The sequence below is a fragment of the Leptonychotes weddellii genome, chromosome 8 (assembly GCF_054177405.1).
Source record: "Leptonychotes weddellii isolate Sample4059 chromosome 8, ASM5417740v2, whole genome shotgun sequence".
NCBI classification, from domain to species: Eukaryota; Metazoa; Chordata; class Mammalia; order Carnivora; family Phocidae; genus Leptonychotes; species Leptonychotes weddellii.
In genome coordinates, this window is record NC_138376.1 from 25,655,386 (window position 1) to 25,681,871 (window position 26,486).

Consider the following 26,486-nt stretch of genomic DNA (forward strand, 5'->3'; position numbering starts at 1 on the left):
TGAGGAAGGAAGGATGAGGTGTGGAACCCTGAACAGCCCCCCTGTGAGGAAGGAAGCGGTTATTTCTCTGCTGTTTTGTTTTGCACGTTCAGTTAAAGAATTCCAGAAGTTGCAGGTTGTGGATCATGACCTCCATTTTTTTTCCCCTCTGTTGCTGCTTGCCAGAGGAAGGGAGGGCGGGTGGCTCTAAATAACACTTTGGCCTTTATGGAAATGTATCAGATGTTCCAGGAGTAAGTCTCGCCTGCTCACTGGCGCTCTCTCTCTCTTTCTCACTTTTACTCCGTGTTTGCTCTCTGTCTCCTTACTCGTGTCCTTTCTGTAGGATCTAGTTAGCACTTCTCGCCTTATATAGCAAGGTCTGGTCGTTAACGTTAACAGAAACCTAACAACAGGGAAGGCTGCCAGAGAGCATTAATCAGGCCAGTGTTTGGAATTTCATAAATGCTCTGACTTTGGGTACAAATTGAACATTAAGAACAATACGAAACTGTTTTCTTCCTTCCACTCTCTTCTTCTCTCCCTCTGCCCTCTCTCCAACCCATCCAGCTTCTCTCTCTTTCCCTGTTGTTGAATTCCTCAGCCCTGCCGTTCACTCGCTGCGTTGGAACTCTGTTGATTTTTGCCACGTTTAATTTTTTATTTCTCTGTCTCTCCGTCCACTCCAAGACCACAGGCGGGGCAGCAGCAGCCGGAGCCAGGACTCTGCGGAGGGGCAGGACGGGCAGGTCCCAGAGCAGTTCTCCGGTCTCCTCCACGGCTCCTCCCCGGTGTGTGAGGTGGGGCAGGACCCTTTCCAGCTGCTCTCTGCCACTGGCCAGAACCTTCCAGAAGGGTCCTCTGCACAGGGCGCCTGTCACGAGGCCAGCATGCAGCTGGAGGAGACGGCTGTGCGTGCTCCTGGAGCCTCTCCGCCCAGTGTCCTGGACCAGAGTAAGAGAGCGGGTTACCCGGCTGGCCTGCCCACCACCAACAGCCAATCGCACCCCGAAACTTTGACTCACACAGCATCTCAACACCCTGGTGGTGCCGAGGAAGAAAGAGACCGGAGTGGGGCTAGGAGCCGAGCCCCTCCCACCAGCAAACCCAAAGCTGAACTCAAACTCAGCCGCAGCTTGTCCAAGTCTGACTCTGATCTCCTGACCTGCTCACCCACGGAGGACACTACAATGGGGAGCCGGAGCGAGTCCTTGTCCAACTGCAGCATCGGGAAGAAGAGGCTGGAGAAGTCGCCCTCCTTTGCCTCAGAGTGGGATGAGGTAAGGCCACGTGATGTCAGAGGGAGCTGGGCTGGCCACAGCCCACCACAGCTCCCCTGTGTGCCGACTCCCGGGACCAGGACGTGTGGGCCAGGGTTGCCCTGGTTCCTTTGCACTGTGACCAGAGTGTTTCTGACAGCCGTGACGAGGCAAGCCCCAAGTTGCCAGGCAGGGGATCTTATTGCCCAGATGGCAAAGGATAGGTCCATTCATGGTTAAACTGGAGGGTGGCGGCCCCAAGCAGAGCGGGTCTGAGGGAGAGGCAGTTCCTAGAAATGACATGCTGTTTGGAAATATTTGGATCCCATTAGCCACCATGCAGGCAGTCATGCTCACCCTGAAGATGCTTAAGAAGAGCTAGAAAACTTCGTATGAGTCTTCAGGAGGAAGAGGGAAGGCCCAGGGTCAGCTAGGAGCAGGGGAGAGGGTTGGGCTCTGGGAGAAGCTGCTGAAAGAGGATCAGGAGCGGGCTTTTCTAGTCTCCGCTCCTCCGTGATTATTCCTACTGCATTCCCCTGGAAGACCAAACGCCTCTCCCAGCAGAAGCATTCTACCCGTCCCACATTCCCGGGTTGATGAGGCAGAGGGTTAGGTGGTTGGAAAAACAAAGAGAGATTAGAGAGGAGAAAACATTTTGGAGTCTGAGGCCCAGGTTAACTTTCATAACCACTGTTATAGAATAGTTAGAAATATGTACCCGAATATTTTTCAGTGACCTGTGACATGTCTTACTGGGCACAAGAATGTGTTTCTCAAAGATTGGTAAACACCCAGAGAACGTTAAAGTGCTACCCTTGCAGGCTTCCTGCTGAGAGGGAGCTGCCTTTGAAGGGGAATGGGTCTGTCTCCCAGGAACATTTTCAAGAGATGAATTTAGCTCGCAAAGAGGAGGGGAACAGTGCAGCTGACGCGTCCCTTTGAGCAATCTGTAGACTAAATGCCCTACCCAAATCTATTCAGGTTGCAGCTGCAAAGTTATATAAACCAAAGTGAATCCCATTCCCAGCGTGGGAACAGGGTGGGGGCAATTCCTACAGCACTCTTATCTCCAGATAAGATGAGGTTGAGGACTCTGTGTAGTCAGGGACTGAGGAATCCTGTGCAATACAAAGTTTTCACTGGTTCAGAAACCAAGATTGGATGAGCCTGGACCAGACGCTAGACCACTTGAAGGGAAATCAGTTTGAGTGACAGAGCTCCTGGCCCATGGGAGATTACACACTAGAGTCTGTGTGTGTAGGAACGTGTGCTCTGCCTTTGTTTTTCAAAACAGACAAAACAGAGTTTTACTCACTTATAGTCAAGGATAGGATGAGGCAGTTTACAAGTAAGAGAAGTGCGGTGTGCTTCCGGGGCCAATGGAGAAAAACATCAGTGGGGATGGGGAGGGTGGAGACAGGAGATGAGACAGAGGGTGGGAAGGGGCTTCAGGAAAGATCTCAGAGACACGGAATTTGACCTGGAATTAAAGAACCAAGTGTTTGGGGGAAAACCAGGTTGAAGCTAGGGGAATGAAGAAAGGGCACTGGTGGAGAAAATCGCGTGAGTGAAGGCGTGGAGCTGGGAAAGCTTAGATCGTTTGGTTTCTATAGAGAGTAGAGTTCGTATAGGGGAGCATAAGGAATAAGGGTAGGGGGCACCTGGCTGGCTCAGTCGGTGGAGCGTGCAACTCTTAATCTCAGGGTTTGAAGTTCAAACCCCACGTTGGATGTAGAGATTACTTAAAAAAAAAATCTTAAAAAGAAATAAGGGTGGAGAGTGAGATTGGGATCACATAGTGGGAGGGGACTGAACTCGAGGCTGAGAAGTGAGTATTTGATTTGATATCAAGGCAATATCTCAGAATCCTTCAAATGGGCTGGAAGACAGCTTTACCAGTCTTCTAATGAATTACCTCTTCTTTTTGGCTCCATCTCCTGAGCATACCTTTCACCCAAGAGGTCGATAGTGCTGGGTGATTGGCCACAGGATTCCCATGCTCTGTTAACACGCAGCATTGCCAGGCAGTCTAATCGGCTCCACCATTTCCTCTTGGAGGGAAACATGAAATCACTGAAGCACGGCCCAGCTTAATTGAAGTTGGCTGTTCGGGCTAATCCACGGCTGTCTCTTGGCCCGTTAGGGACAGGAGGTTCATATGCTCACATTTCTGTTGCAGGTAGAGCTTGCAGGTGGCTACCATGAACCCTAGAACTGTGTGAGGTCTGGGTATCCTGGGCCAGTCTGTACTGTGATTGAATGACCGGAAGCACTGTTACACTTTAAATTCAAAAACCTAAGGCAACTGAGGTCTTACTGGAAGGAATTCAGAAGATTGAGATTTGCTCGTATAGAGAATATTAACAGGGCCCTTCATGCGTAATCCTTCATCATTGTTTTTGAGTCATATTATACTTGGTTTTTGTGGATATCTCTGTCAAAAGAGAAACTTCAGAAGTGTTTCCCCCAGTGGTTGGCCCTAGACCCAGGCCTTTGGCAGACTTTCCTAGAACGAGTCATTAGTTAATGGCTGCTCCCCACCCTACCCCTGACCGGTGCCTGAAGGCTGCTTTGCCGTATCTTGTGCTTGATTTCTTTGTCATCACTAGATCCCCAGGAGGCTGGGGAAAGTTGCTCTGAAGGAGCTTGGGTCTAGCTCAGCTCCTCACTGTGGGGCCCGGGCAGCTGTGATTGCAAGTCTGCCAGGCTGCTCCTAGAAGGCGGTGCAGGGTCATACACAAGGCTCAGGCTCCAGAGTCAGGAGATCCAGCTCTGAGCCCTGGCTCCACCATCAACTCTTCCTTGTCCCATGAGTGGCCTCAGGAAGCCTCAGCGTCATTTCTGTATTTGTGAAACAGGCAGTCAAATCTGTGTTTCAGAGGCGTTTTTTATCAGTTAAACATGTGTTTAAGTGCCTAGCCCAGTTCCTACTATGCATAAGGTATTGAGTAAATGGTAGCTATTCCTATTATTATTATGCTTGGAGTTTTGGAGAATGGGAACTGAGGCACAGAGTGTCTTCAGAACCTAAGAAAGGCAGAACTTTGTGGGGCTTGTCTGGTGCTGGCGAGGTGACAGGGAAGCAGCGGAGTTCAGGCCCCTCACCTGGTGACGTCCTGAATGACTCTGGCCCACCCCAGGGTTAGAAGAGCCTGCCCAGCCGGGGAAAGTAGGGCAGTAGCCCCCCATTGTTCTTTGAGAAATTAATAAGCCTTCCTGCTAACTCCCGGAGAGGGGAGAAGCTGGAGAGAAATCTGCAGCCCTCTCTACTGTTTCTTTTTCAAATGTATTCTTCTGTATCATGGCCGGCAGTGGCTACCTGACGGGCTGCTTGTTGGGGATGATGGTCTGTAGCTGGGGGACCTGCACAGCTGGCAGATTGGGAGTCACTTTTTCCAAATACAGACCACTCCTTACAGGTGCTTCATGCAGCCCTTGGTGATTACCCAGAATGAGAGGACTTTGGAAAGTTAGCCTGGTTAAGGTGGAACTCTGAGATGGCATCCATTATGACACTAGCATTCTCCCTAGTTTCCGTTAGATTTTTAGTAACAAAAAATAATAGAGTTTGCTTTGAAAAGAGCTCTGCCTAAGAGGAGATCGAAATCCAAGCTTCAGTAGATACTTTCTCTGTTCACCAGTCAAAAATCAAAGCACTCCTTGTTATCTTGATGATGCCTAATAGAATAGGGGCATAATAGAAGGTAAACTGGAAAGCTGTCCATCAATACAACTTTAAAAATATATAGATTAGGAACGGGAAAATCACCTACATCTCTCTACAGGTTAACCTCTATTAACATTATATCCAAATTTGAGGTCTTAGTGTATTTACCGATTTCTAATCTGTGTGTCTTACCTAACTACTGCATTTTGTGGTTATCTAACCATGGCAACATCCATAAGACCCGGATTCAGACCTGAATTGTGAAAGGCACAGTTTCCTGTTGTGTGGCTGTGTCAGAGGGCTAGTTTGTTCGTTGTTGTTGAAGCTGTCCTCCAGGTTGGTGTCGGACACCTTGCAGGGCATCTTCCGTCTGCCCTCGGGCATGTTCCCTACCCTTCTCTGCCTGCCTGTGTTCCCCAGAAGGCTCATCTGTGTGACCTGCCTCACGAGGCCAAAGGAATCGTGGGTTGGCTGCGTCCCCCTCCTAAACACCAGCTCTCCTATGAGGGACCTTTCCCTAAAGCTGCTCTCTCTGGGTTCTGCTAACCAGCCCCTCCCCTTGACTCCTCCAGCCTGGGGCTCCTGGCTGTGACTCACTGTCCTCCCTGTCGCTCTCTCTGTACCCTGTCCAAATCTGTATAAATCATCCTTCAGTTGCCCAGTTTGTATGTGCCATCTTTTTCCTGAGGGGACCCTGAGCGACATGGACATTTGTAGCACTGTTTCTATCCAGTGTAAGCAAGCTGAGATGGCCGTGTGCTGGAGCAGTAAACCCAGCTCGTGCATGTAAATTGTAAATTAATCTTCATTTGCAGACGAGCCAGAGGTGGATATTCAGGGTGCTGGGAAGCAGGAGAAATTCATCATCTAATTCGAAGCCTCTCCCGCCTCCGACTGTAGGAAGCCTGTTCCCCTTTCCAGAGCTGGCCATGTGGTCAGCGCCTCACCTGTGTGCCCCAGAGCCCCCATCTCCTAGATGTGTCTCCATCCTGTGTCTGCGCCGTGGGGTGCACCCACAAGCCCACACAGCAGCAGCGGCGGCTAATATCTGAAGTACATACTGCCTAAGAACAGAAGAACCTTCTGGTCAGATTGTGGCTTGAATGTATGTCATCTTTGGGGTTAGATAGGTCTCTCACATACCTGCCTTTGGATGAGATTGAAGCTTATGAAAGACAAAACTCCAGAAGGCTGCTTGTCTACTTAGCATAAACATTTGAGTAATTTAAAACTTGGCTGAAGGCTTAAGTGATAAATTTGTTTTGTAATCAGCTTTCATAAATATTAAGTGGGAAATGGTAAGAGCAGGGACGTGTGCTTTGTGTGCATTTTGTATGAGCTGAGAATAATTCCCGGCCAGCGGTTTGGGGCACGCCCTGGTTTCACCTGAAGTGGTAGCTGAGAGGGAACCCTTGGCTCTCAGATCCCTCGGTGAGCAGGGAAGTGGCAGCGGCAGGGAGGGCGCCCTTCCAGTCCCAAAGGCCAGGTCCCAGCCGCCCCACCCTTCCGGGTGCGCTGTCCAGTTGGAGGCATGATGTCATCAAGAGAAAAGCTGATTGGTTCAACTCCACAGAGGCTTGGTTTGCTTTTAACCCGTGAGGGTTGGGTGAGCTAGAAGAATGGCCTCGATGTAAAATAGAGATTGGAGCTTGAGTTTGCGCTGACAATGGCTAAACTTTCCACACCACAGTCTGCAGTTTGTATTGTTCTTTATTATGTAAAGAAGCATGCTGTGTATTCTTTCTGGCTGAGCGTGGCCAGCCCACTCTAGACAAGAATGTGATACTCCTACCTCTGGGGACAAATCGGAGCTTGGAATGTCTGTTTAGTTGTTACAAGTTACAACTTTTGTCCTAGAACCTTGAAATTTCCCTTGGTTTTAAGTGGCCTACTAAGATTGAGGGCTTTTTGTTGTTGTATTTTAAAAAGAATCTCAGTTTACAGGCAGTCCTGAATAAACAGTTATGCCTTTCTATCTGATAAACCCAAGTGATTTTGGTTAGCCCAGATTAAAAAGCGCCGTGCTGCTTGTTTTTTTCACCCCTTTTTTCTAGTAATTTGTGTTGGGTGACTTTTTATACATGGGCATTTCCATGGCCTTGATGCTAACAGAACCCCATACATAGCATTACGAATAAGCCAGCGTTAGTCCTGGCTCTATGGTTAGTGAGGAGAGGACTGGTGTGCTTGACCCCTGCCACACCCCACCAGACCGCTCTCTTGGTGACATCATGCCTCCAAGTGGACAGCGTGTCAGTAAGGGCGGGGTGGCTGGTACCTGGCCTGGAAGGGTGCCCTCCGTGCCGCTGCCTCTTCACCTTGCATGGGGGTCTGGGTGGCCTGGCTGTTACCTTTCCTGTCTGTATTTCCCTGCTTCCCTCTCCTTTCCAGCTTTCTTCCTGGCTGCTTTACTACCGCTTTACTCCTCCTGCTTCTTTCTTTTCATTTCCTTTTTTCCCCTTTGCTCATTCCTCCCTGTTCCTCTGTGCTCTTTCCTGGCTTTTTACTTCCTCCTTACTATCTTCATTTACTTTTCTTTTCCTTCCTGGTGGCATCAAGGAGAGGCTTTTCTGATAGTCTTTCTTTAGCCTTCTCTGCCTGAAGGGTTGTTCTTTTCTTTTCTGTTTTTAACCGTCTCGCCAGCATTCACTCATTTTTATATTCCACAGAGCATTTTACTGCTTGTGGTGTTAGCTCACTTCCTCGCCCCCACGCCACCCATCCACACTGTCTTCCCCCTGTCCTTTCAGAAATGGCCTGGTTCCATTTAGCCCCATCAGCACAGCACCATCAAGGACCAGGTAGGGATTTTTTGTACTTGTGAAATTGCCAGAAGATGAGAACTTCCCTTCTTGACTCGTTTTTGTTTCCTTACATTTTGTTTTTTTCAAACACCAGACCAAAAGCTTGGGTGACAGTGGATGTCAGTGAATATATGAGAAGAATTTGATCTTTAATGCCAGTACGTACAGATGCCAAGAATCACAGGAACATTTTCTGGGACATTCTTTTTATATACTTTGCTTCTGGTTTTGTATCTGTCTTCCTTCTTTTCTTCTAGTAATGTCATCAGTCAGATACAGACGGAGTGATTTTATATAATTTAGGCAATAGTATTTAGTCTTATTCTAAGCAGTTGTGTTTGAAAATCAAGTAGAGGTATTTTCACAAAATCGACAATAATATAAAATCAAAGCATATTTTTATAAGAATTTTTCATTCATTCAACTAATTAGAATACCTAAGTTTGGGATATTTTGTTATTCTAATAACTGGGGATGAACAGTGAACAAGACAAAATCCCCTGCCTCGTGTAACTGACATTCTAGAAAACTAGAGGGGAAAGAGAGAAGACAGTAGGTAAAATCATAGCGTGCTTGTTGGTGATAAGAGTGCTAATGAGAAAAATAAAGCTGAGAGGAGGGATAGAGCATGGTGGGGGTGGGGGTGGGGCTACCAGGGAGGGGCCCTCTGAGAAGGAGGGGCAGAGTGGGGCGTGGCCTGAGCTGAGCCAGCAGGCTGCTTTCTGTTAGTGATTAATTTCTCCTGTCAGACAAATTTCACATTCCATTCTACACTTACATTGTCTTACAAATATATCTTATTACTTGACTTTTACTTTTAACTTCCTTTTGCTCTTTTTTTTTTTTTTTGACAGAGAGAGAGACAGTGAGAGAGGGAACACAAGAGGGGGAGTGGGAGAGGGAGAAGCAGGCTCCCCGCGGAGCAGGGAGCCCGATGCGGGGCTCGATCCCAGGACCCTGGGATCATGACCTGAGCCGAAGGCAGACGCTTAACGACTGAGCCACCCAGGCGCCCTTTTTGCTCTCTTTTTAGCCACTATTGCCACCCGCTTCTTTTCTCATCTTGTTTTTTTCACCCCTTTTTTCTAGTAATTTGTGTTGGGTGACTTTTTATACGTATATGCATACATGCATGTGTACGTACGTGCATATTTATGTACATGCATACATATATTTCTTAAGCTACTGAAGTAGAATGAAATCTGAATTTGCAAGAATTTCTCAAACTTGGGGGCATCTGGCTGGCTCGGTCCTAAGAGCATACGACTCTTGATCTGGAGTCATTGAGTTTGAGCCCCACCTGGGGTGTAGAGATTACTTAAATAAATAAAACTTCAAAAAAAATTCTCAAACTTGTTCACTGTCCTTGTTGTCATCCTGGGCAAGGATCATGGAGTGGGTTGTGGTAGAAAGATGGGATTCTAGGTCATTGTATTAGGAAATACATTTCCACGGATGCATCACATTCTCAAAGCAGAAATAAAATTAAAAACCAGGATTATAAAGCAAGGGAAAGGAAATCCAAAATTATTTAAACCAGAAGATGGCCAGGAATCTAGAAAACAGAGATCCCGTGAGAGGAGGACAGATGATTAGGTGTTCACGGAGTCAGGGCAGGTGAGTCCTAGTATCAGCACCGTCGTTTTGGAACTCAGAAAGGGTGCCAGGGCCCTAAAAGGCATCTTAAGGGCTGATGAATCTGAAATGCTTCCTCTTAGTAATCAAGCCCACAGATTCCAAACAGGTTATTGCTGCCAGTTAGAGAGGGCGATGCTGGGGGCCTCAGATGTTCTCTGACCCAGGGTGGACTTGAGGAGGTCGGCGTGGAGGGAGCTTCTTAGACACCAGGGATGGAGGTCGTCTTTGTTTGCACATGTGCACACGTGTGTACATGCAGGCTGTGTGTTATTTCGGATGGTGAATTACATTACCTCTGGTGTGTCCGCCTGGGGGTGGGGGATGTCTCGGTCAGCCATGCGCAGGGACTATGGCTGCCTGGTTAGTGAATGCATAGTGCATGCGGACTTGGGTCTGGTTGGGGTCAAGATGCCAGGCGTTGTGAGGCCTCTGGTCTACTCTGTGCTCCTGCCCAGATGACCTGCTGCTGGCTGCTTTAGCCCTCATGTGAGCCCTGTGAAATGTAGCAAAACTAGCTGGCTTCACTATATTCTCACAAGACAACTATGTTTCTGTGGTTTTTTCCTCCATGAAATGAATAGGCCCCAGAGAAGTTTAATTTGTTTAGAGATATGCCCTGCGGTCAGAGTGGCAGCTAAGTAATTCCTGGCCAGAAAGTGAGGGATGGGCTTTTTTATAAGGACCAGAGGAAAGCAACTAAGCTGGACCTCCCCTGCAACACAGAGCTCTTTTCTGGACCCCAGTGTTTCGCCAGCACCCTCAGAGATGTGCTCTGTGTTTCAGCTCTGTGTTTTCCTGGATGGCTGCCCTCTCTGCCTAGGGTTCTTTTACTTTTCTTTGTCCCACTTTCTTCCCATGGATGTTCCCTTTTGATGCCTCCAGGTGAGTAGCCAGTGGGTAAGAAGGATGCTTGTGGCCTGAAGATCGAGGGCAGGGCCGAGATGCTAAACAGTCTCTCCCAGGCATCCTGCCTCTGTCTTGCTCACGCGCTCTAATGACCCAGTCTCTGGCGCCACAGGGCCCACCTGTCCATAACTCAAGAAAGCGTGTTTATTTGTCTGGACAGGTGGAAAACTGCCTAAGCTCACTAGGGGCCTACAAATGACAATTTGTCTGGCAGTCTGTTCTTGCCTGTCCTGATTTAAACAGCTAGGAAGCCATCGTAAACTCAGTTGAAATGGTGTGGTTTGTGTAAATGTTCCGGTTCCTTTCCACTTTGGAGCTAGTTATTTTCAGCAGAGCCACCCCCAAAGACCCATGGGAGGATGCCTTGTATCGGTTATGCAGTGGGTGTGCATTCTGGAGTTTGCTGCCGGGGAGTAGCTTCCCTCCCTGACGCCCGGAAGGTGGATGAGTTTATCTCCAGGGGCTTGGCTGCGCCCTCTTTGCTGACCCAGAGGACAGGAGGGACCACCATGGAACCTGGGGTGTAGTGGCAGAGGAGAGTACTTCAAGGGTAGGAATTGCCAAAACCCAAGGTGTTGACCTGTGCTCTGGGAGGGAATAGTTCTTAAACAGCCTTCCTGTCTAACTGCATATAGATGTTTAGGCAAAGCCAACCCTGGAAATTGAATTTTTATACACTGGGGATTTTTTTTTTAAGTTATAATACTCAGTATTATATGGCTGAAATTTAAAAGGTACCAAAGAACATAGAATTTTTTTAATGCCTCCCTCCCTCCCTGTCCTCCAGACACCCAGCTCCTCTCCTGAGTTTTTTAGTATCCTTCTAGAAATATTTGTGCATTTATAAGCATTTTAGACATGTCATGTATTTTTCTTTTTCAGACAGGTGGTACCATATTCTGCATACTGCTCTGAACCTTGCTTTTTTCATTTAATAATCTATTTTTGAAAATCATTCTAATTAAGTACATGAAGTGTTTCCTTTTCTTTTTTTTTTATATTTCATATGATTCCACAGTATGGATATACTTAATCATTTATTTTAAAAGTTTTCTCTAGATGGATATTTTGGATGTTACTCAGTTTCTACTGATTATAAGTAGTACTGCAATGCATATCCTTATACAAAGTCATTTTAAGATAAATTTCTTGAGGATAAACAGCTGTGTGTTAAAGGGTTTATGCATGTTAAATTTACTCTCACACTCACAACTCTAAAGAGAGCCTGTTTCTTGACACCTCACCAACCTGGGGGTGGTCAGCTTTTTAATCTCTTTTTGGTTAAGAGATTGGTAATGTTATCTTGGTATAGTTTTCAAGTGGGTGTCTTTTTTATTATGAGTGAGGTCAGCATCTTTTCATGTTTAAAAACTATTTTTCTTTTCTGGGTTCTGCTTGTTCCTTTGCTTTCTCCTTTGCTTTCCTTCGCTTTGCTTTGCTTTCCTTTCCTATTCTTTTCCTATTCTTTCCTTCCCTTTCCTATTCTTTTCTTTCCTTTCCTTTTTAATTGCTGTTGTCGTTTGATCTCTTTCTTTGAATTTATAGAAGCTCTTTATATTTGAAGAAATTAGCCCTTTATAATATGAGTTGTCTTTTGGCTTTGTTTATGGTATTTGATGGGTTTTTAAAAATTATTATTGAGGTATTATTGACATATTATGGATTTTTTAACATACAAAAATTTATTTTTTTAAAAGATCTTATTTATTTACTTGAGAGAGAGAAAGAGAGGGAGGGAGAGCACAGAGGGAGAGAGGGAGAAGCAGACTCCCCGCTGAGCAGAGAGCCCGATGCAGGGCTGGATCCCAGGACCCTGAGATCATGACCTGAGCCCAAGGCAGACGCTTAGCTGACTGAGCCACCCAGGCGCCCCAATATACAGAAATTTAAAATTCTGTATAGTTGAATCAGTCTTTTCTTTAATGACTTCTAGATTTTGTGTCCTAGTTAAAAAACCCTTCCCTACTCAGATTACCAAAACACAAAACAAAACAAAACAAACTAAAAACAAAAAAACACAACACTTTCTTATTCTCTTCTACTACTTTCGTGGTTTTATTTTTCAGGTTTAAATCTTTGTTTCTTCTGGAATTTATTTGTATCTAAGAGGTGATAAGCATCCTGTTGACTTTTTTCCAGCTTTATTGAGGTGAAATAAAATTATAAGATATTTAAAGTATACAAGGTGATGATTTGATATACATATACATTATGAAAGGGTTCCCCTCATTGAGTTAATTAACACATCCATCACCTCACATATTTCCCTCCTCCTCATTCTCCTTCTTTTTTGCGAAAACATTTAACTTCTACTCTATCAGCAAATTTCAATTATACAATACAGTGTTATCAGCTATAGTCATTGTGTTATGTATTAGATACTCAGACCTTACTCATCTTATAACTGAAAGTTTGTACAGTTTTACCAGCCTCTCCCTATTTCCCCCTCCCTGCAGCACCTGGTTCTATAAGTTGGAGTTTTGTTGTTGTTGTTATTTTTTAATTTGGGGTTTGCTTTTTTTTTTACGGTTCCACATATAAGTGATACCATACAGTTCTTATCTTTCTCTGTCTGGTTTATTTCACCTAGCAGAATGTCCTCCAGGTTTTTGGTTTTGTTTTTGTTTTTAATATCCTCCAGCTTTATCCATGTTGTAGCAAATGACAGGATTTCCTTCTTTCTTAAGGCTGAATAATATTCCATTGCATATATACATACTACATTATATATACATAATTATATATAAATTATATATACATAAGTTATACATACATAAATGCACATTACTATATTTCCTTATTCTATTCATCAACAGACACTTAGATTGTTTCCATACTTTGGCTGTCGTGAATAATGCTGCTATGAACATACGGATGCATGTATCTCTTTGAAATACTGATTATTTCCTTTGGATATATACCCCAAAGTGAAAATGCTGGGTCATATGGTAGTTCTGTTTTTAATTTCTTTTTTATTATTTTTTAAAGATTTCATTTATTCATTTGAGACACAGAGATACAGAGAGAGGGAGCATGAGTAGGGGGAGAGGCAGAGGGAGAGGGAAAAGCAGGCTCCCCGCTGAGCCAGGAGCCCGATGTGGGACTCGATCCCAGGACCCCAGGATCATGACCTGAGCTGAAGGCAGACGCTTAACCATCTGAGCCACCCAGGCGCCCCTCTGTTTTTAATTTCTTGAGGAACCTCCATACTGTTGTCCAGAGTGGCTGCACCAGTTTGCATTCCCACCAGCAGTGTGCAGGGAGGGCTCCCTTTCCTCCACATCCTCGCCAACACTTGTTATCTCTTGTCTTGATCATAGCCATTCTAACATGTGTGAGGTGATCACTCACTGAGGTTTTGATTTGCATTTCCCTCGTGTTGAGTGAAGTGGAACATCTTTTCACATCAGGCCATTTGTATGTTTTCTTTGGGAAAATGCCTCTTTACATCTTTTGCCTTTTTTATTTTATTTTATAATTTTATTTTAGAGAGAGCAAGTGAGAGGGGGAAGGGGCAGAGGGAGAGGGAGAGTCTCAAGCATACTCCACGCTCAGTGCAAGCCCAGTGTGGGGCTTGACCCCGCGACCCTAAGATCACAACCCAAGCTGAAATGGAGAGTTGGACGCTCAGCTGACTGAGCCACCCCAGGCGCTCCTCTTTTGCCCATGCCCATTTTAAATTGAATTGGTGTTTTTAGTTAGTTTGTTTGTTTTTGGTTGGGTTTTTCTTGTTTTGTTTTTTTGTTTGTTTGCTGTTGAGTTTAGGAGTTCCTTGTATATTTTGGATATCAACCCCTTATCAGATACGTGGTTTGCAAATATCTTCTCCCATTCCATAGGTTGCCTTTTTATTTTCTTGATGGTTTCCTTCACTGTGCAGAAGCTTTTTCGTTTGATATAGTCCCATTTACTTATTTTTGCTTTGGGTTACAAATCCAAAAAATTGCCAAGACCAAACATCCTGCTGATTTTTAGCAACTATTTGATCTAGCCCACTGTTTGATTCAGTTTTCCAGGTAAGGAAACTAAATTTCTAAGAATTGAAAGGACTTGCTTAAGGTGTTAGAGTTGATAAATGAGGGAGGCCAGTTGGAGCTACAGCTTCTAAGTCTTAATAAAATTGAATTTAGAATAGAAATGAGCTGAAGTGTTGTTTTCACATTAATTTACAGTTACTCTTCAATTCCTCTTGTTTCATTCAACCCAACTTATCACAACACTGTCTTACTTTTCCTCCCCAACTCCAGACACAAATGTTGTCGTGCATATAAAGGAAAGTGACTTGGGAAAGGGAACTCCTGAGAGCAAACATGAGTTTTTCATTTTACTGTTAAAGCTCAAAGCGTTTCTTCCCCCTTCCTGCTGTCCCAGATGGAGGACTCTTAGGTTTGGGATCTTTTCTCCTTTTGTTTTTATTTTGTCTGGGACTTGCAGAGTGATGTGGTGATTTCCAGCAAATTCTCCAATTAAGAAATTGGAGGAAATCTGAATTACCATGTCATCCACCTGCCTTAAAGACAGTCATTTCCATGTTCTCTAAAAGCAAACTTCTGGCTTCTCCTTGGAAACTCCAAGTGACTGCCTCTGCGGTCCACCATTACTTGTGTGAAATCTCAGAAAACCCTTTCTCATTTCCAACCAAGATCTGTGCCTTCCACCCCATCAGTTCTGGTTCTCCCTTGAGGGTCAGGCACACTGTCCTGCTTACTGGTTGTTCAGATATTTGAAGCTGCAGTTATGTCCTCCTCCTCTCAGACCTCCTTGTTTCCTTACCAGTTCCTTCTCCTTTTCCTCAGATGACTCGTTCTCAAACAGCATCTGCCCTGGCCGTTGATGCATCCAGGTCATCAGGTCCTCTTGAAGTTGTGTGACATCATTAGGGATTGCATTATACAGCATGATGAGATTTTACTTGTCACACAGCACCTGATAATGCCTCATCAAGGAGTGTAATTGCCTCCTACTCTCCTGAAAAATTAAGGGGATGAATGTGTCCATGAGCCCAAATCAAGGACTGCATACTTGACCCCTCTAGAGCCCCTACACCCTCACCAGGGGGCCTTACACAAAGCCGCTCTGTGAAGTGACCAAGAGCTGCATTTTGCCTTGGGGAGCTTCTGCCTGTGCTTCCTGCCTGGGAGACACAGCTGAGCCTCTCCCCTGTTGCGCTTTTTGGCAGAATCAATGTAGGTCTTCCCTGCACCCCAATACGGAACAATGCCTGTGACTACCCTCCACCTCCCAGCAGAATATCCTGCTCTGGGTCCCTGAGCCTTTCTGAGGCATTGTTTGGCCGCTGCAGAACTCACCATGCCTTTAATTTGCAGGGAGATATGCTTTTGTCTCAGTTTTTCATTTAAAATCAATAGGATAGATGAGAACTAGGAAAGCCTGTGTTGTATAAGTGACCCCTAACCCTGTAAAGGCCCTATTTAGATTGAAGGAGTTACCCCAGTGACCAGTGGCGGGGACCAAGAGCTCAGTTCTGGGAGAGGAGAAGGTCCAGTCCCTGCTGTAAAAAACAAAAGGCCTGTAAAGGGTTTTACAGGCCCTATAAAGAGTGTCTCAAACCCTCATTTGCTCTTGACTCTGAACTCTTCCTCTTCTTCCCTCCTGTGTCAATCAGCAGGTTTCTTCCCACAGTCTCTCCCCTTCCATTCCCACCCACCTCCCCTTAACAGCTACCTCCTCAGTATTCTCCAGCTTGCCTTTGGGTTCTCCTCTAGTCCTTCTTACTTGTGGCTGCTTTTCACGATCTTAAATATTTTGTGTTCCCTCCGCTGACCAAAAACCACCTTTGGTCCCTTACTGCTACAGCACAGAGTCCACATTCTTTGGCCTAGAGTTCATGGTTCTCCAGGGAGAGTGAGCCCAGGGTGTAGCTTCTATACCTGGCTTTCTCTCGCATCTTCTACTCTATTTTTTCTGGCTCCAGGCAATTCCTTCACCCACGATTTTGCTCCACACTTTGGTTTATACCATTTTTTTCCTGTTGGAATGGCTTTCTCAATTTCTTTTTGTTGCAATTCCACCCTTTCTCAAAGGCTTGCTCATTCATTCATTCAACACATTATCTGTGTGGAGCCTGTTGTACACCAGACATTGATCTAGGTGCTGGGTGTACAGAAGTGAAATAGCAAACAAACCCTCAGCTTTTGAGGGACTTAGAGTCTTAAGGGGAGAGAAAGATATTAAACAAGCACAAACAAAAATATTTCACAAATGAAGATAAGTGCTCTCAAAGAAGAACATAGTGCTGTGAGGGGTGGGAGGCGGGGTACGCACCATTTAGATTGAAGGAGTTACCCCAGTGACCAGTGGCAGGGACCAGAGAGCTCAGTTCTGGGAGAGGAGAAGGTCCATTCCCTGCTGTAAACCCACCTTTGGCTGTTAACTCCTCAGGCACCGGTTGGCACTATGGGCATTGCTGATCTTGTTTTTTTTGTGCTTGGCCTGTCTCCCTAACGAGATCAGAGACATTTCAGGGGTAGTAATCACAGTTCATTTTTGCAAGCCCTTAGGTTCCCTTTCCCAGAATGGGCACTTAGAAATGTGAGCCAGTGACTAAGGACCTCAGATGTTGGAGGTCCTGAGTCCTTAAAATGTCATGTCCACTCCAAAGAGCTCAAGGTTTGGATTGCTAAAGACCTTGCCACACTTGGGCATAGATCTCCTTTTCTTCTCGAGGGAAATAGAATAATTAAGTCCTTCTCCATCTCAGCCTTAAATTTGAATTACCTTTTTCATTCTCTAGTAATAAATAATAGCCCTTTTGCACCACCACTGAGGGATCTAGAAAATACGTGGTATAATCTGCTTCACAGATGGGAGCATAGAAATTTATGGGTTTTAGGAGAGGTTTATTGCTAATGTTTTGTGAGGATTTCTCAATTTGATAGATTAGCCCCTCCCCTTAATATTTTTTAAGTTGAAAACGTTTTACCAAAACATTCTGACTTTGAAAGGGAGGGCTGAATTTGACATTTAAATGCCAATATAAGTTTTAAGCTAACTCCATTTACTGCCTGCCCTCTCATACATAAAATAGTTAACATTTATAAAGAATGTTGAGAACAGAAGCCCCCTTGGAATTGTCACAGTGGATGTTACAACCCTTTCTGCTTTCCAGTAGCATATATTTAAGTCAAGAACAAAAATAGGTTTGGCCTGTTCTTGGCCCTTAATCTTTTGAATTAGATTGAGAAGAGAAAAGAACCAAACCAGATACAGGATATTTCAGTTGAAATACCAGCTTCTGCCCAGGTAGCTCCATCTGTCCCCGTAGGTCTCCAGAAGGGCTTGCTGCGGTAGAGTGAATGCATAACGAAACAAACCCTTAGCTGAGTCCATGTGTTTAAAGCCATTTACAGGCTTTATAGGCACTTACTCGATAGAGCAGAAGAGTTAGCATCTCTGACATATATGAATGCCAATGGAATTGATTTGGCTAAAGAGAAAATTTCCCAAAGCCCATTTTTTAAAAATCAGAAATATTGGCTGCTGATCTAGAAATAAGGTCCTTGATGAGTCTCCCCCGTTGGGGTATTAACCCAGAGATCTGGCCATGCTCCAGTTCAGATAATGCTGTTTCTCTGTGCTAAATTCCTCCTGAAGGTTCAATTAGATTTGGCCTTTATTCATCCTGGGCAATGACTGGAAAACTGCCAGTTTCTAAGGCCAGAGCTTAGCGATGGATGCATTTGTTTCACTGCCGACAAAGATTTCAGTGTAAAACGTCCCAGGCCCTTGAGGGTAGAAACAGAGACTGATCTCAATGAAGAACAAGTCTATTGGCCCTCTCGCTGAGATGGGTTAACATCTCTCTGGGCTGTGGAAGGGGTTCGCTTGCCAGGATGGGCCTGAGCAGGCTGGATTTTGCTGCCTATTCGGACCCCATTCCTGGGAGAGAGGTCTACTAATTTAAGTGTTTTATTTGAAGTCATCAGTGGTGTTACCACCCGCAGTTCCTTTGGTCAGTCATTACACAAAGCAACATTTACTGGGTCTTGACGTAGCCTGTGGAAAACGCCACCTGCATTTGGGGAGCATTGTGTACCCCTACCAAGTTTGGGGACACACCCTTTACTGAATTTAGTTTAGACAATGCTTCCTACTTGGATTAATTAAAATATATTTCCAAGCCTTTGTAGGCTTCGCATGACTTGGGTCATTGCATCATTTGCTAAATTTTATGTACTATGGTAATTGTGTCTGTATTTCTTCAGTGTTGAGCTGAAGAAGGAAATGCAGCATCATAAATCTGATGGGAGCTTAGTTAGAGGCAGTCGAATCTACAAAGGTGAGAGCTCCACATTCAAAGAAAGGAAGCCTGAGCTGAGAGTGTGACTGACCCCTGTAAACTCACAGAAGGACTGTAGAGGCCAGTCACAGCCCTGTTCCCAAATCCTAGAACAACGAGGGAAAACACAGATGCGGAACCTTAAAGGTGGTGTGTTAGAACAAATAAAGGAAAGCGCTCACTTTCCCCGGGTGGTAGTAAGTAAGCCTGTGGGACTTACTCCCCGGTGAGTAGGTGGAACACGTTGGCTCAGGAACTGTCTCGCCATGAGTAACAGGCGAAAAGGCACAGGCTGGCCTCCTAGGAGCCCCGTTCCCAGCCGCACTGCCAGTGGCCGTCCAGACTGGTTGTTACAGGATGCCAGCTGTGTGTCAGGCGCTGTGCTAAGTGTTGGGTGCAGGGGGCACAAATAAGGACACAGCTTTTGCTCTTCGGGAGCTTCCCTGAAGGACGCGGGGGTGGCTCCTGAATTCTGTATAAGGAGGGTTTGGGGGCAGTGGTCTGATTGGAAGTAGAGGCTTGTCTTAATGATATGCTTCACTGTTTTTACTTAAGTTTTATGTGTTAGATCAAAAAAATCATTTCTAAATATGCTTCTCTTTGTACCTTATGTGAGACTAAGAAAATCTTAGTTGTTTATATATAAGAGAATGTTTCCTTTGGTTTGGCTTGGCAAGGGACTATTGAGATTACAGGTGGGTAAATGTGCCCCAGTCCCTGGTGCCCCTCCTTGAGGCTGCGTTGCTGGACTCCATTTCCACCTGTTTAATCTTAATGCCACATGCACATATGGGTCTTAGGGTGGTTGGTTGTTTTAATGAGTTCCTTTCTACCTCAAGCCCGGCCACATACCGATCAGAGGCTGCCAGCCTGGGTCTGTCAGAGATCAGACAGCTTCACCTCTCTTCCCAGCCCCACAGTTGATTTGTTGGTGATTTTGTTTTTGGTTTTTGTTTTTGTTTTTTTAAAGATTTTATTTATTTATTCATGAGGGACAGATAGAGGCAGAGGGAGAAGCAGGCTCCCAAGGAGCAGGGAGCCCGATGTGGGACTCGATCCCAGGACCCTGGGATCATGACCTGAGCCGAAGGCAGACGCTTAACCATCTGAGCCACCCAGGTGCCCGATTTGTTGGTGATTTTGAACAAATGATGGTCCTCCCTGGTAACAGTTTCTCCTTCTGTAAAATAAAATAAAAGAGAAATGTTTCGGCAGGTTCCCTGTGGAACCTGGAAGGTCAGTGCTTTGCCTAGGACGCATCAGGAGATGCGTTCAGAAGCCCAGCCTCTCGGAAATACGGTGGTGTCATCAGTGGCTGCCCTTCACAGGCGGCTGCCTCACCTCTCCCCCCTCGCATCCTGCTTTGCATTCGGAGCAGGAAAGCTGTTAGCACAAGGCTCATTTAAAACCTCAGTTGAGGAGGTTATCATAGCATCCTTAATTCTAGTGAGCGGCTCCAGTTTTCCCCTCAGCAGCTGGAGTGATTAAATGTCATACTGTATCAGGGGAGTACCAGTTAAGAACATGGATTTCATGCTGGGTGCTTCCACATTCTTTGGTTGGTTTTGGGCATAGTACTGACCTACCTTGGCAGCCCCTTTAATTCGGACATTCGTTGAATCGAATGGGACTGACCGGCCAGAGGATGTCAGGGCCAGGACTGCTGTCAGGGCTTCACCTGCCCTGTCACAGTCGGTCTGCTGGAGCAGCTAACATGTTGCCCACATTTCTCGTCACGCTGCCCAGACAGCCAGGCAAGATAGTTTAGCTTCGAGCCACAGTGCTGCTTTGACCCATTGTAAAATGTCTGAGCCTGGACAGTTGCCCAAATACGAGTTCTCTCCTTACAGGTTAGTAAACTGAGGCACACAGAGGATGTGACCTACCCTGAGTCTCATAGGACCTTTGACAGGGCCCAGACCTCTGTTGCCTAGCAACATCTTTGGGAGAGAGTGGACGCTTTCGCTTGTTCAACAAATGAGCAAACTCAGATCTCCTGGGATGTGTTTGAGTAACAGTTCATTTTACCTTTTTTGGTTTAAACTGTCAGCCTACCAAATCTCCTGGTTCAGTGACTGATCTAGAGTGTTAGAAGATTCCACCTGTTTTCTTGAAACAAACGATCACCCTTTCTGTTGCAAATGCCAAGTGGAAAATTTAACCTCCTAGTTGCTCTTTCCCTCATTTATGGCCCTTTCAAGCAGCAGTCCTCAAGGTGTGATTACAGACCAGCAGCATCAACTGCACGTAGGGATGGGACAGAAATGAGAATTTTCGGCTACTGAGTTGACCCTCTGGGGGTCAAAAATGGCTCTCCAGGTGATTCTGCTGAAGTCTAACAGCCACTGCTTTAAGAGCCGTCTTGGCAGGGTTTCCTCCAGCGTGGGGTTGTATAACATTAGTAATCAAATAAAATGTAATGCAAGTTTTATCTGACACATTTAATATTTCCGTGGTGGTTATTGTGCTAGCGGTAATTAGGCAAATGAAAAGCAGTTCTTATAAGTGGCTATTAGGAGTATTACCCAGGCAAATCAAGTTTTTATAGTTTTTTTATTCCTCTCTTAGCTCTCTAGTATCTGACAGTGGCCATGCTGTTGGCAGTTTCCCTCATTACACAGATATACATGCTTCACACACCCACAGAGATAACACTCATTCATATTCAGCTCTAATTTCCCAATTGTTGTGATTTCCTGTGACCATCTATCTTAGGTTGAGTTCCCCCCAAAAGCAGGATTTAGATGCAAATCGTTTATTTGGGAGGTGATCTCCGGAAGCACTGGTGGGAGAATGGGGTTGTGAGAAAGAAAAGAAAGCAATAAAGGGTTTGTGATCAAGGGGTTACCTCTCTGGGCCCTGGGGCACAGCCCCGCTGGGAAACTGACAGATGGCCTCAGTTATCCCAATCGAGGGTAGAGGGGGCTGGGCTATTCACCACCGCCAGTCAGTCTGGGTGAGAGCCGCTCCCTTAGTGGGAAGAGGGGCAGGACATTACTGCCCTGGCACTTCCAGTCTGCTCAGGGTACGGGCCCGAGGGCTCTGGCGGCCAGAGAGAACCCTCAGAGAGTTGCAGGTACTTGCAGTCTCGAACTATCTGATGGGCAGGCTCCGAAATGGTGAGTGCCAAGTCCCATCAGCAGTCCCAGGCTTTCTTGGATGCACCCCTCCCCCACTCCCCAGGAGGTCATTGTGGAGCACCACCACTATCCCTCTTGGCACTTATCAGGACAGACCTGCTCCTGGGGTCCCGGTTCTGGAGGGGATGTGGCAGGCAAGTACTCAGGGGCCTCAAAGCAGCTGCAAAGGGTGGTGTCAGGAGGAAGGGAGAGGGTGCTGTGAGAATACTCTGGATCTTAGAGTCTGGGCCAGGGAGAGGGCAGGGTGGAGTAAATGAAAAAATCTGGCACTTTAAGTGGCTGACATTGGGTGTCTTTGGTGAAGAAAAGGAAAAGCAGAGGGTTCTGGGCACTGGTAAGAGGGGTAGAAGGCAGAAGAGAAACTTAAATTTCTTGTCAGCAAAGCCTGGCATGCCCTTTCCCCCAACCCCGAACGGCACTCTCGACCCGCCCACTCTTGGGTTCTAGTCTCTCGAGGCTGCAGAGGGCGGTCAGAAGCCAGCCAGGCTGAGAAGAAAAGCGGCCATGTGCCAGGCCTCCCTTTGGGTGGATCTGTTGGCACGTTGTGGTTGCTTGCCAGGCTGTAGAGGATAGAGGAACCAGAATTTTGCGTTCTTACTAAGGTCGTCCTAACTCAATTCTGACGGGTCCACGATAAAGGGAGAAAATTAAGTACAATGTCATGTGTCATGGTAGCCCTGCTGGGGTTTGGTTACCAACTGCCTTTATTCTGATTATGTCTCTTCTTTTTTTGTGCTTCATTTTCCTTTCTTCTATAAAACGAAGGGGATAGTTTTCATGTTAAAGTTCTTTTCCTGTATTCAGATTTTTTGTTTTGAAATAATTATAGATTCACAGGGAGTTGTGGAAATAGTACAGAGAGATCCTTTACTCAGTACCCTTCACTCAGCTTCTGCCAGTGGTAGTATATTCCCTGACCCTAATAACAATATCAGAACCAGAAAAGTGACACTGGCATAATCCACACACCTTATTCACATTCCACCAGTCTGACGTGTGTGTGTGTGCGCGCGCGCGCACGGTTCTGTGTGGTTTTATTAGCTGTAGGTTCATGTAACCACCACCACAATCAAGATCAGAACTGCTCTGTCACAAAGCTCTCCCTCATACTCCCATCATGTTCATTTCTAAAGTCCTTACTTGCCGTAATGAAAAGTTGGCAATGGTGTAACGTTCCCATGATCCAAATTAGGAGGGAAAATGGCCTACAAACTTCCTAAGTTAGGGACCACTGCCCTGTGTCCCGTTGTAGAAGTGGGCCAGCGCAGTGCTCTGCACAGAAGCTATTTTCCTGAGAGAGGCAAGTGCCCAGGGATGCAGAGAGCTAAGGGTGAGAACGCCCATCCCTCTCTGAGGCCCTTTCCCTTCAGGGTCCAACCTCGGGAGGCTTCAGTATCTTCCACAAAGGTTGCTCCATGTGCTGCCACTTCCCCGACTTGCAAAGTCAGTAGCGTATCTCAGCAGAGAGGCAAGAAGCAAGGTTTAGGCCCTGTATTGCCCATCTCGTTTCCTTGGTCAAGTTACTTAACCTCTCTGAGCCATCCTTTCCTTCCTCGCCAAACTGGTTAGGGCGCAAGGGCTGAGTTTGTTGATCCTCGTACCACCAGCTGTACTCACTTATTCCCACTTCTGGGAGCAAAGAGTTTTTGAAAAGGAGGTTAGGGGTTTTGTACTTCACAGTTTTGACTAGGGCCATCCTGTTTATTTTCAACTGTGTAGGAGCATATTTGAGATTCTGATGCGTGTGCGTGCACGCAGACACACAAACTTGCACACACATACAGCCTGAGCTGAGAGAAACTTGGGAAAAACAAGTCTCTTGTTGATCATGGTTACAGTGGACACCACACTTCCCTCAGTCTAAACTTATACTTTCTCTACACCAATTCATTTGTTGCTTAAGCCTTTGATTTGTTAAGAGGTAGAATCTTAGAAGACAAGGCTCCTGTACCTCGGTTAACAGTAGCACCAGGAAGCCCCATCTGGGACCCCTGACCTTTTGCCAGGGACTCTTGGGGGTCTCAACAAGCTTCCACTTCTCCCATTTATTCTCCCTTCTAGACCTGAGGGATTGGCACACCTGTTCAGGCCGCCTGCCCCCTGTCTCTTCCCTCTCTCCTCTTAGCCCAGCACTCTGTGAGGAAAGGACAAAGTTTCCCAGGGTCTCCCCAGTTTTGCTGTAACTGAAATAGGCACACAGTCCCCTTTTTACTGCTCGTGAAACAAAACAAAAATGGAAAACTCAGGGGCGAGAAGAAATAGCCAATAAAGAGCCAACAATGGAGATGTTATAAAGTTATTGGAAATATTAAAGCAATAATTGTCCTGGGTCCTATTCAAACATTAATAAACCAGGTCTTTCCTTGGCTCCTCTAACTTCTTCCTCATGAAGTTGTTGTCTTGAGGCTATGGCTCCCTACCTCCTGGGCGTGCACGCAAAGCCCCTAGAGAGTTCTTGACAGTGATAAATGCTTGCAAAAGAGTTGAGACTGGCGTGTTGTGGTTGCTCGGGAATCCTGGTGCAGGCCGAGGCTGGAGATGATCTTTTGGTGGGTGGCCCGGGGATCTCCCAGTGCAAAGGTTTCGCAATGTGGAGAGTACAGCCCTGTCTTTTCTGCCTTTCTTCTCTCTGTATGCTGCGTTTATTGATGGGCTTCCTGAGAATATTCGTGCAGTCTGTAATTGCAAGCCTCCCTTGGTAACAGGCCCAAGAGCGCAAGTCCACAGGGGTTCTCCTGGTGCAGGCGGTCTTCACTGAGACTGTTTTGAAACGGCTGTGTTCATTCTGGTTACCCGGTGTGGTTGTATACTTTAATGTGAAGCTTATCCCACAGCGGTTTCATGCTGCTGCCCATATAGGGAATGGCTTCTCTCAGGAGTCCCAGAAGACGTGTGACCCTGCCCTGCCAGCCCAGTGAGAAGCAAGGGCTTATGGCTCTCCCTTTACCAGTGTCCTTTCTTCAAATGCCGGGTCCTTTCCACAGCCTCCCACTCCCTCTGTGGTCAAAAGGAGCCCCTGACCTTGAGCCCTGGTCCCAGAATTTATTGGGCTAATTCGAGGATATCAGGTTGTGCTAGGCCAAGAAAGTGAGATGGCAACTTAAACTGTTTAGGAATACTGACATGGATGGTAAACTCCAAAGAAAAGCAAGGGGGTGATAGCATTTAATCCAAGAGGCCAGTGGCCTCAGAGGAGCATGGAAGGGAGGCAGTGGCCTAGGAAAGGCATGCTGTTTCGTGGCCGTGTTCTATTTCCTACAGCGGGTGGTGGGCTTGTGGATGGGTCATTTCTTACTGGTGTTTGAAATCATAATATTATAAAATAGACCCTTTGGAATTTAAGAAATAATTCTTTTTTTCAAGAGGAATGAACACAGTTGCTTGTGGTTGAGGCCAGCTACGGCTGATAATAGAGGTTGTTGACTGAGGGACTCAGCAGTGAAATAGTGAGGATGCAGCTGGAGGCATCTTAGGTGGAAAAATACCACACATCTGGGCAAGCCACCACTTTCCTCCTCTCGTTTCCTCTTCGGGAAAAAAAAATCTCAGATCCAAGAAAGACGTATGTCCTACACACATCTCTCCCTAAGAATCCGTTAGATGTACCTGCTTTCTCTTCAGGTGTTTTTCCACTGGGTATTGACTAAACCCGCCCAGTGCTTGGTACCTGCTAGGAGCCCCAGTGGGAAATAGAAGCGGAGCTGAAGGGGTGTGGTGTGCACATGTCGAAGGACCCAGGGATCATCCTTGGATGATATTTATGTGAGTGTGTTTGCTTTAGTGTAGTACATACAGCCGGGCTGCCTCTGCCCCAAGGATCCTAAAACAAAGACCTTGGACACAGTCAGTCCAGAAAGGGTGCTGGGAGGGAACCAATGCTTTTCCAACGCTTGCTGTGTGCCGGCCACTCTACCCGGGTTACCGCATTTAATCCCCATATCGTACCTCGAAGCAGGTGTCATCATCCATATTTACAGGCAAGGTTCAGGTAGGTTATGTATTTTGCCAGAGGGACAAACCAAGGATAAAGCCTTGCTCTGACCCCAAAAACTTTTTTTATGTTAGACTGCACACAGCATGGAGGAGCACAGGTGACTTGAGCTGGTCCTGGACAGAATTATAGGGTGACGATTTGGGGGCTGCAGATGAGGCAGAAGCCCACCCGGCTCAGGTTTGGGATCTCAGGAGCAGCAGGAATGGAGGTTGGTGGGTAGGGTGGGGTAAGAGGTGGGCACCACCATTAGGCCTCCAGCCAGGGCCAGGCATCCCAGGTGCACTGTTGTCCCTGGTCTCAAGCTCTGCCTTCCTACCCAAAAAATAATTATCCTCCATGTGCTTATTCTCACAGAGTATTTCCACATATCTTATCCTCCATGAGTATATTTGGGGGACATAAGGAGGCCATTCCCATCATTTTTTATACTCCCTGATGGGTGGGGCAGGACACAGACTAGTTCCTAGCTCAGGCTTTTTGTTTAGGGTGAGCTTGGATGCCCTTGAACTTCACAACACATCTGGGAGACTTGGAGGACTCCAGTTGCTTTGCCTCCCTGCCCCCTGGTCTGCCAGGGTAGGTAAAGGGTACCATGTGGAGGGGAAGGGTCTTAGTTAACCTCGCGACTCTCTGTCTCTGTGCTCCCCGCTTGAGATCTGGCCTGCCAGGAGTTCCCGTTACCAAGTGCTGTGTGGGAGTGAATTGCAGCTGGAAATTTGACTTGCATGAGGTAGCCCCTCAGTTGATAGAATATAAGAGCCCATGACTTGCTAATGCCTTTGATCTGTTACTCACACAGC

The 26,486-nt window shown here is 46.3% G+C and overlaps 1 protein-coding gene across 8 annotated transcripts in view; it reads left to right on the forward strand.

Annotated features, from left to right (window-relative positions):
- Nucleotides 1-26,486, forward strand: part of ANKS1A (ankyrin repeat and sterile alpha motif domain containing 1A) — a 177,834-nt gene that overhangs the window by 106,254 nt on the left and 45,094 nt on the right. For all 8 annotated transcript variants that reach the window (XM_031032037.2, XM_031032038.2, XM_031032040.2 and 5 more), the window contains one exon: nt 670-1,259. In XM_031032037.2, the coding sequence (XP_030887897.1) occupies nt 670-1,259 (590 nt within the window). The remainder of the gene's footprint in view (nt 1-669; nt 1,260-26,486) is intronic.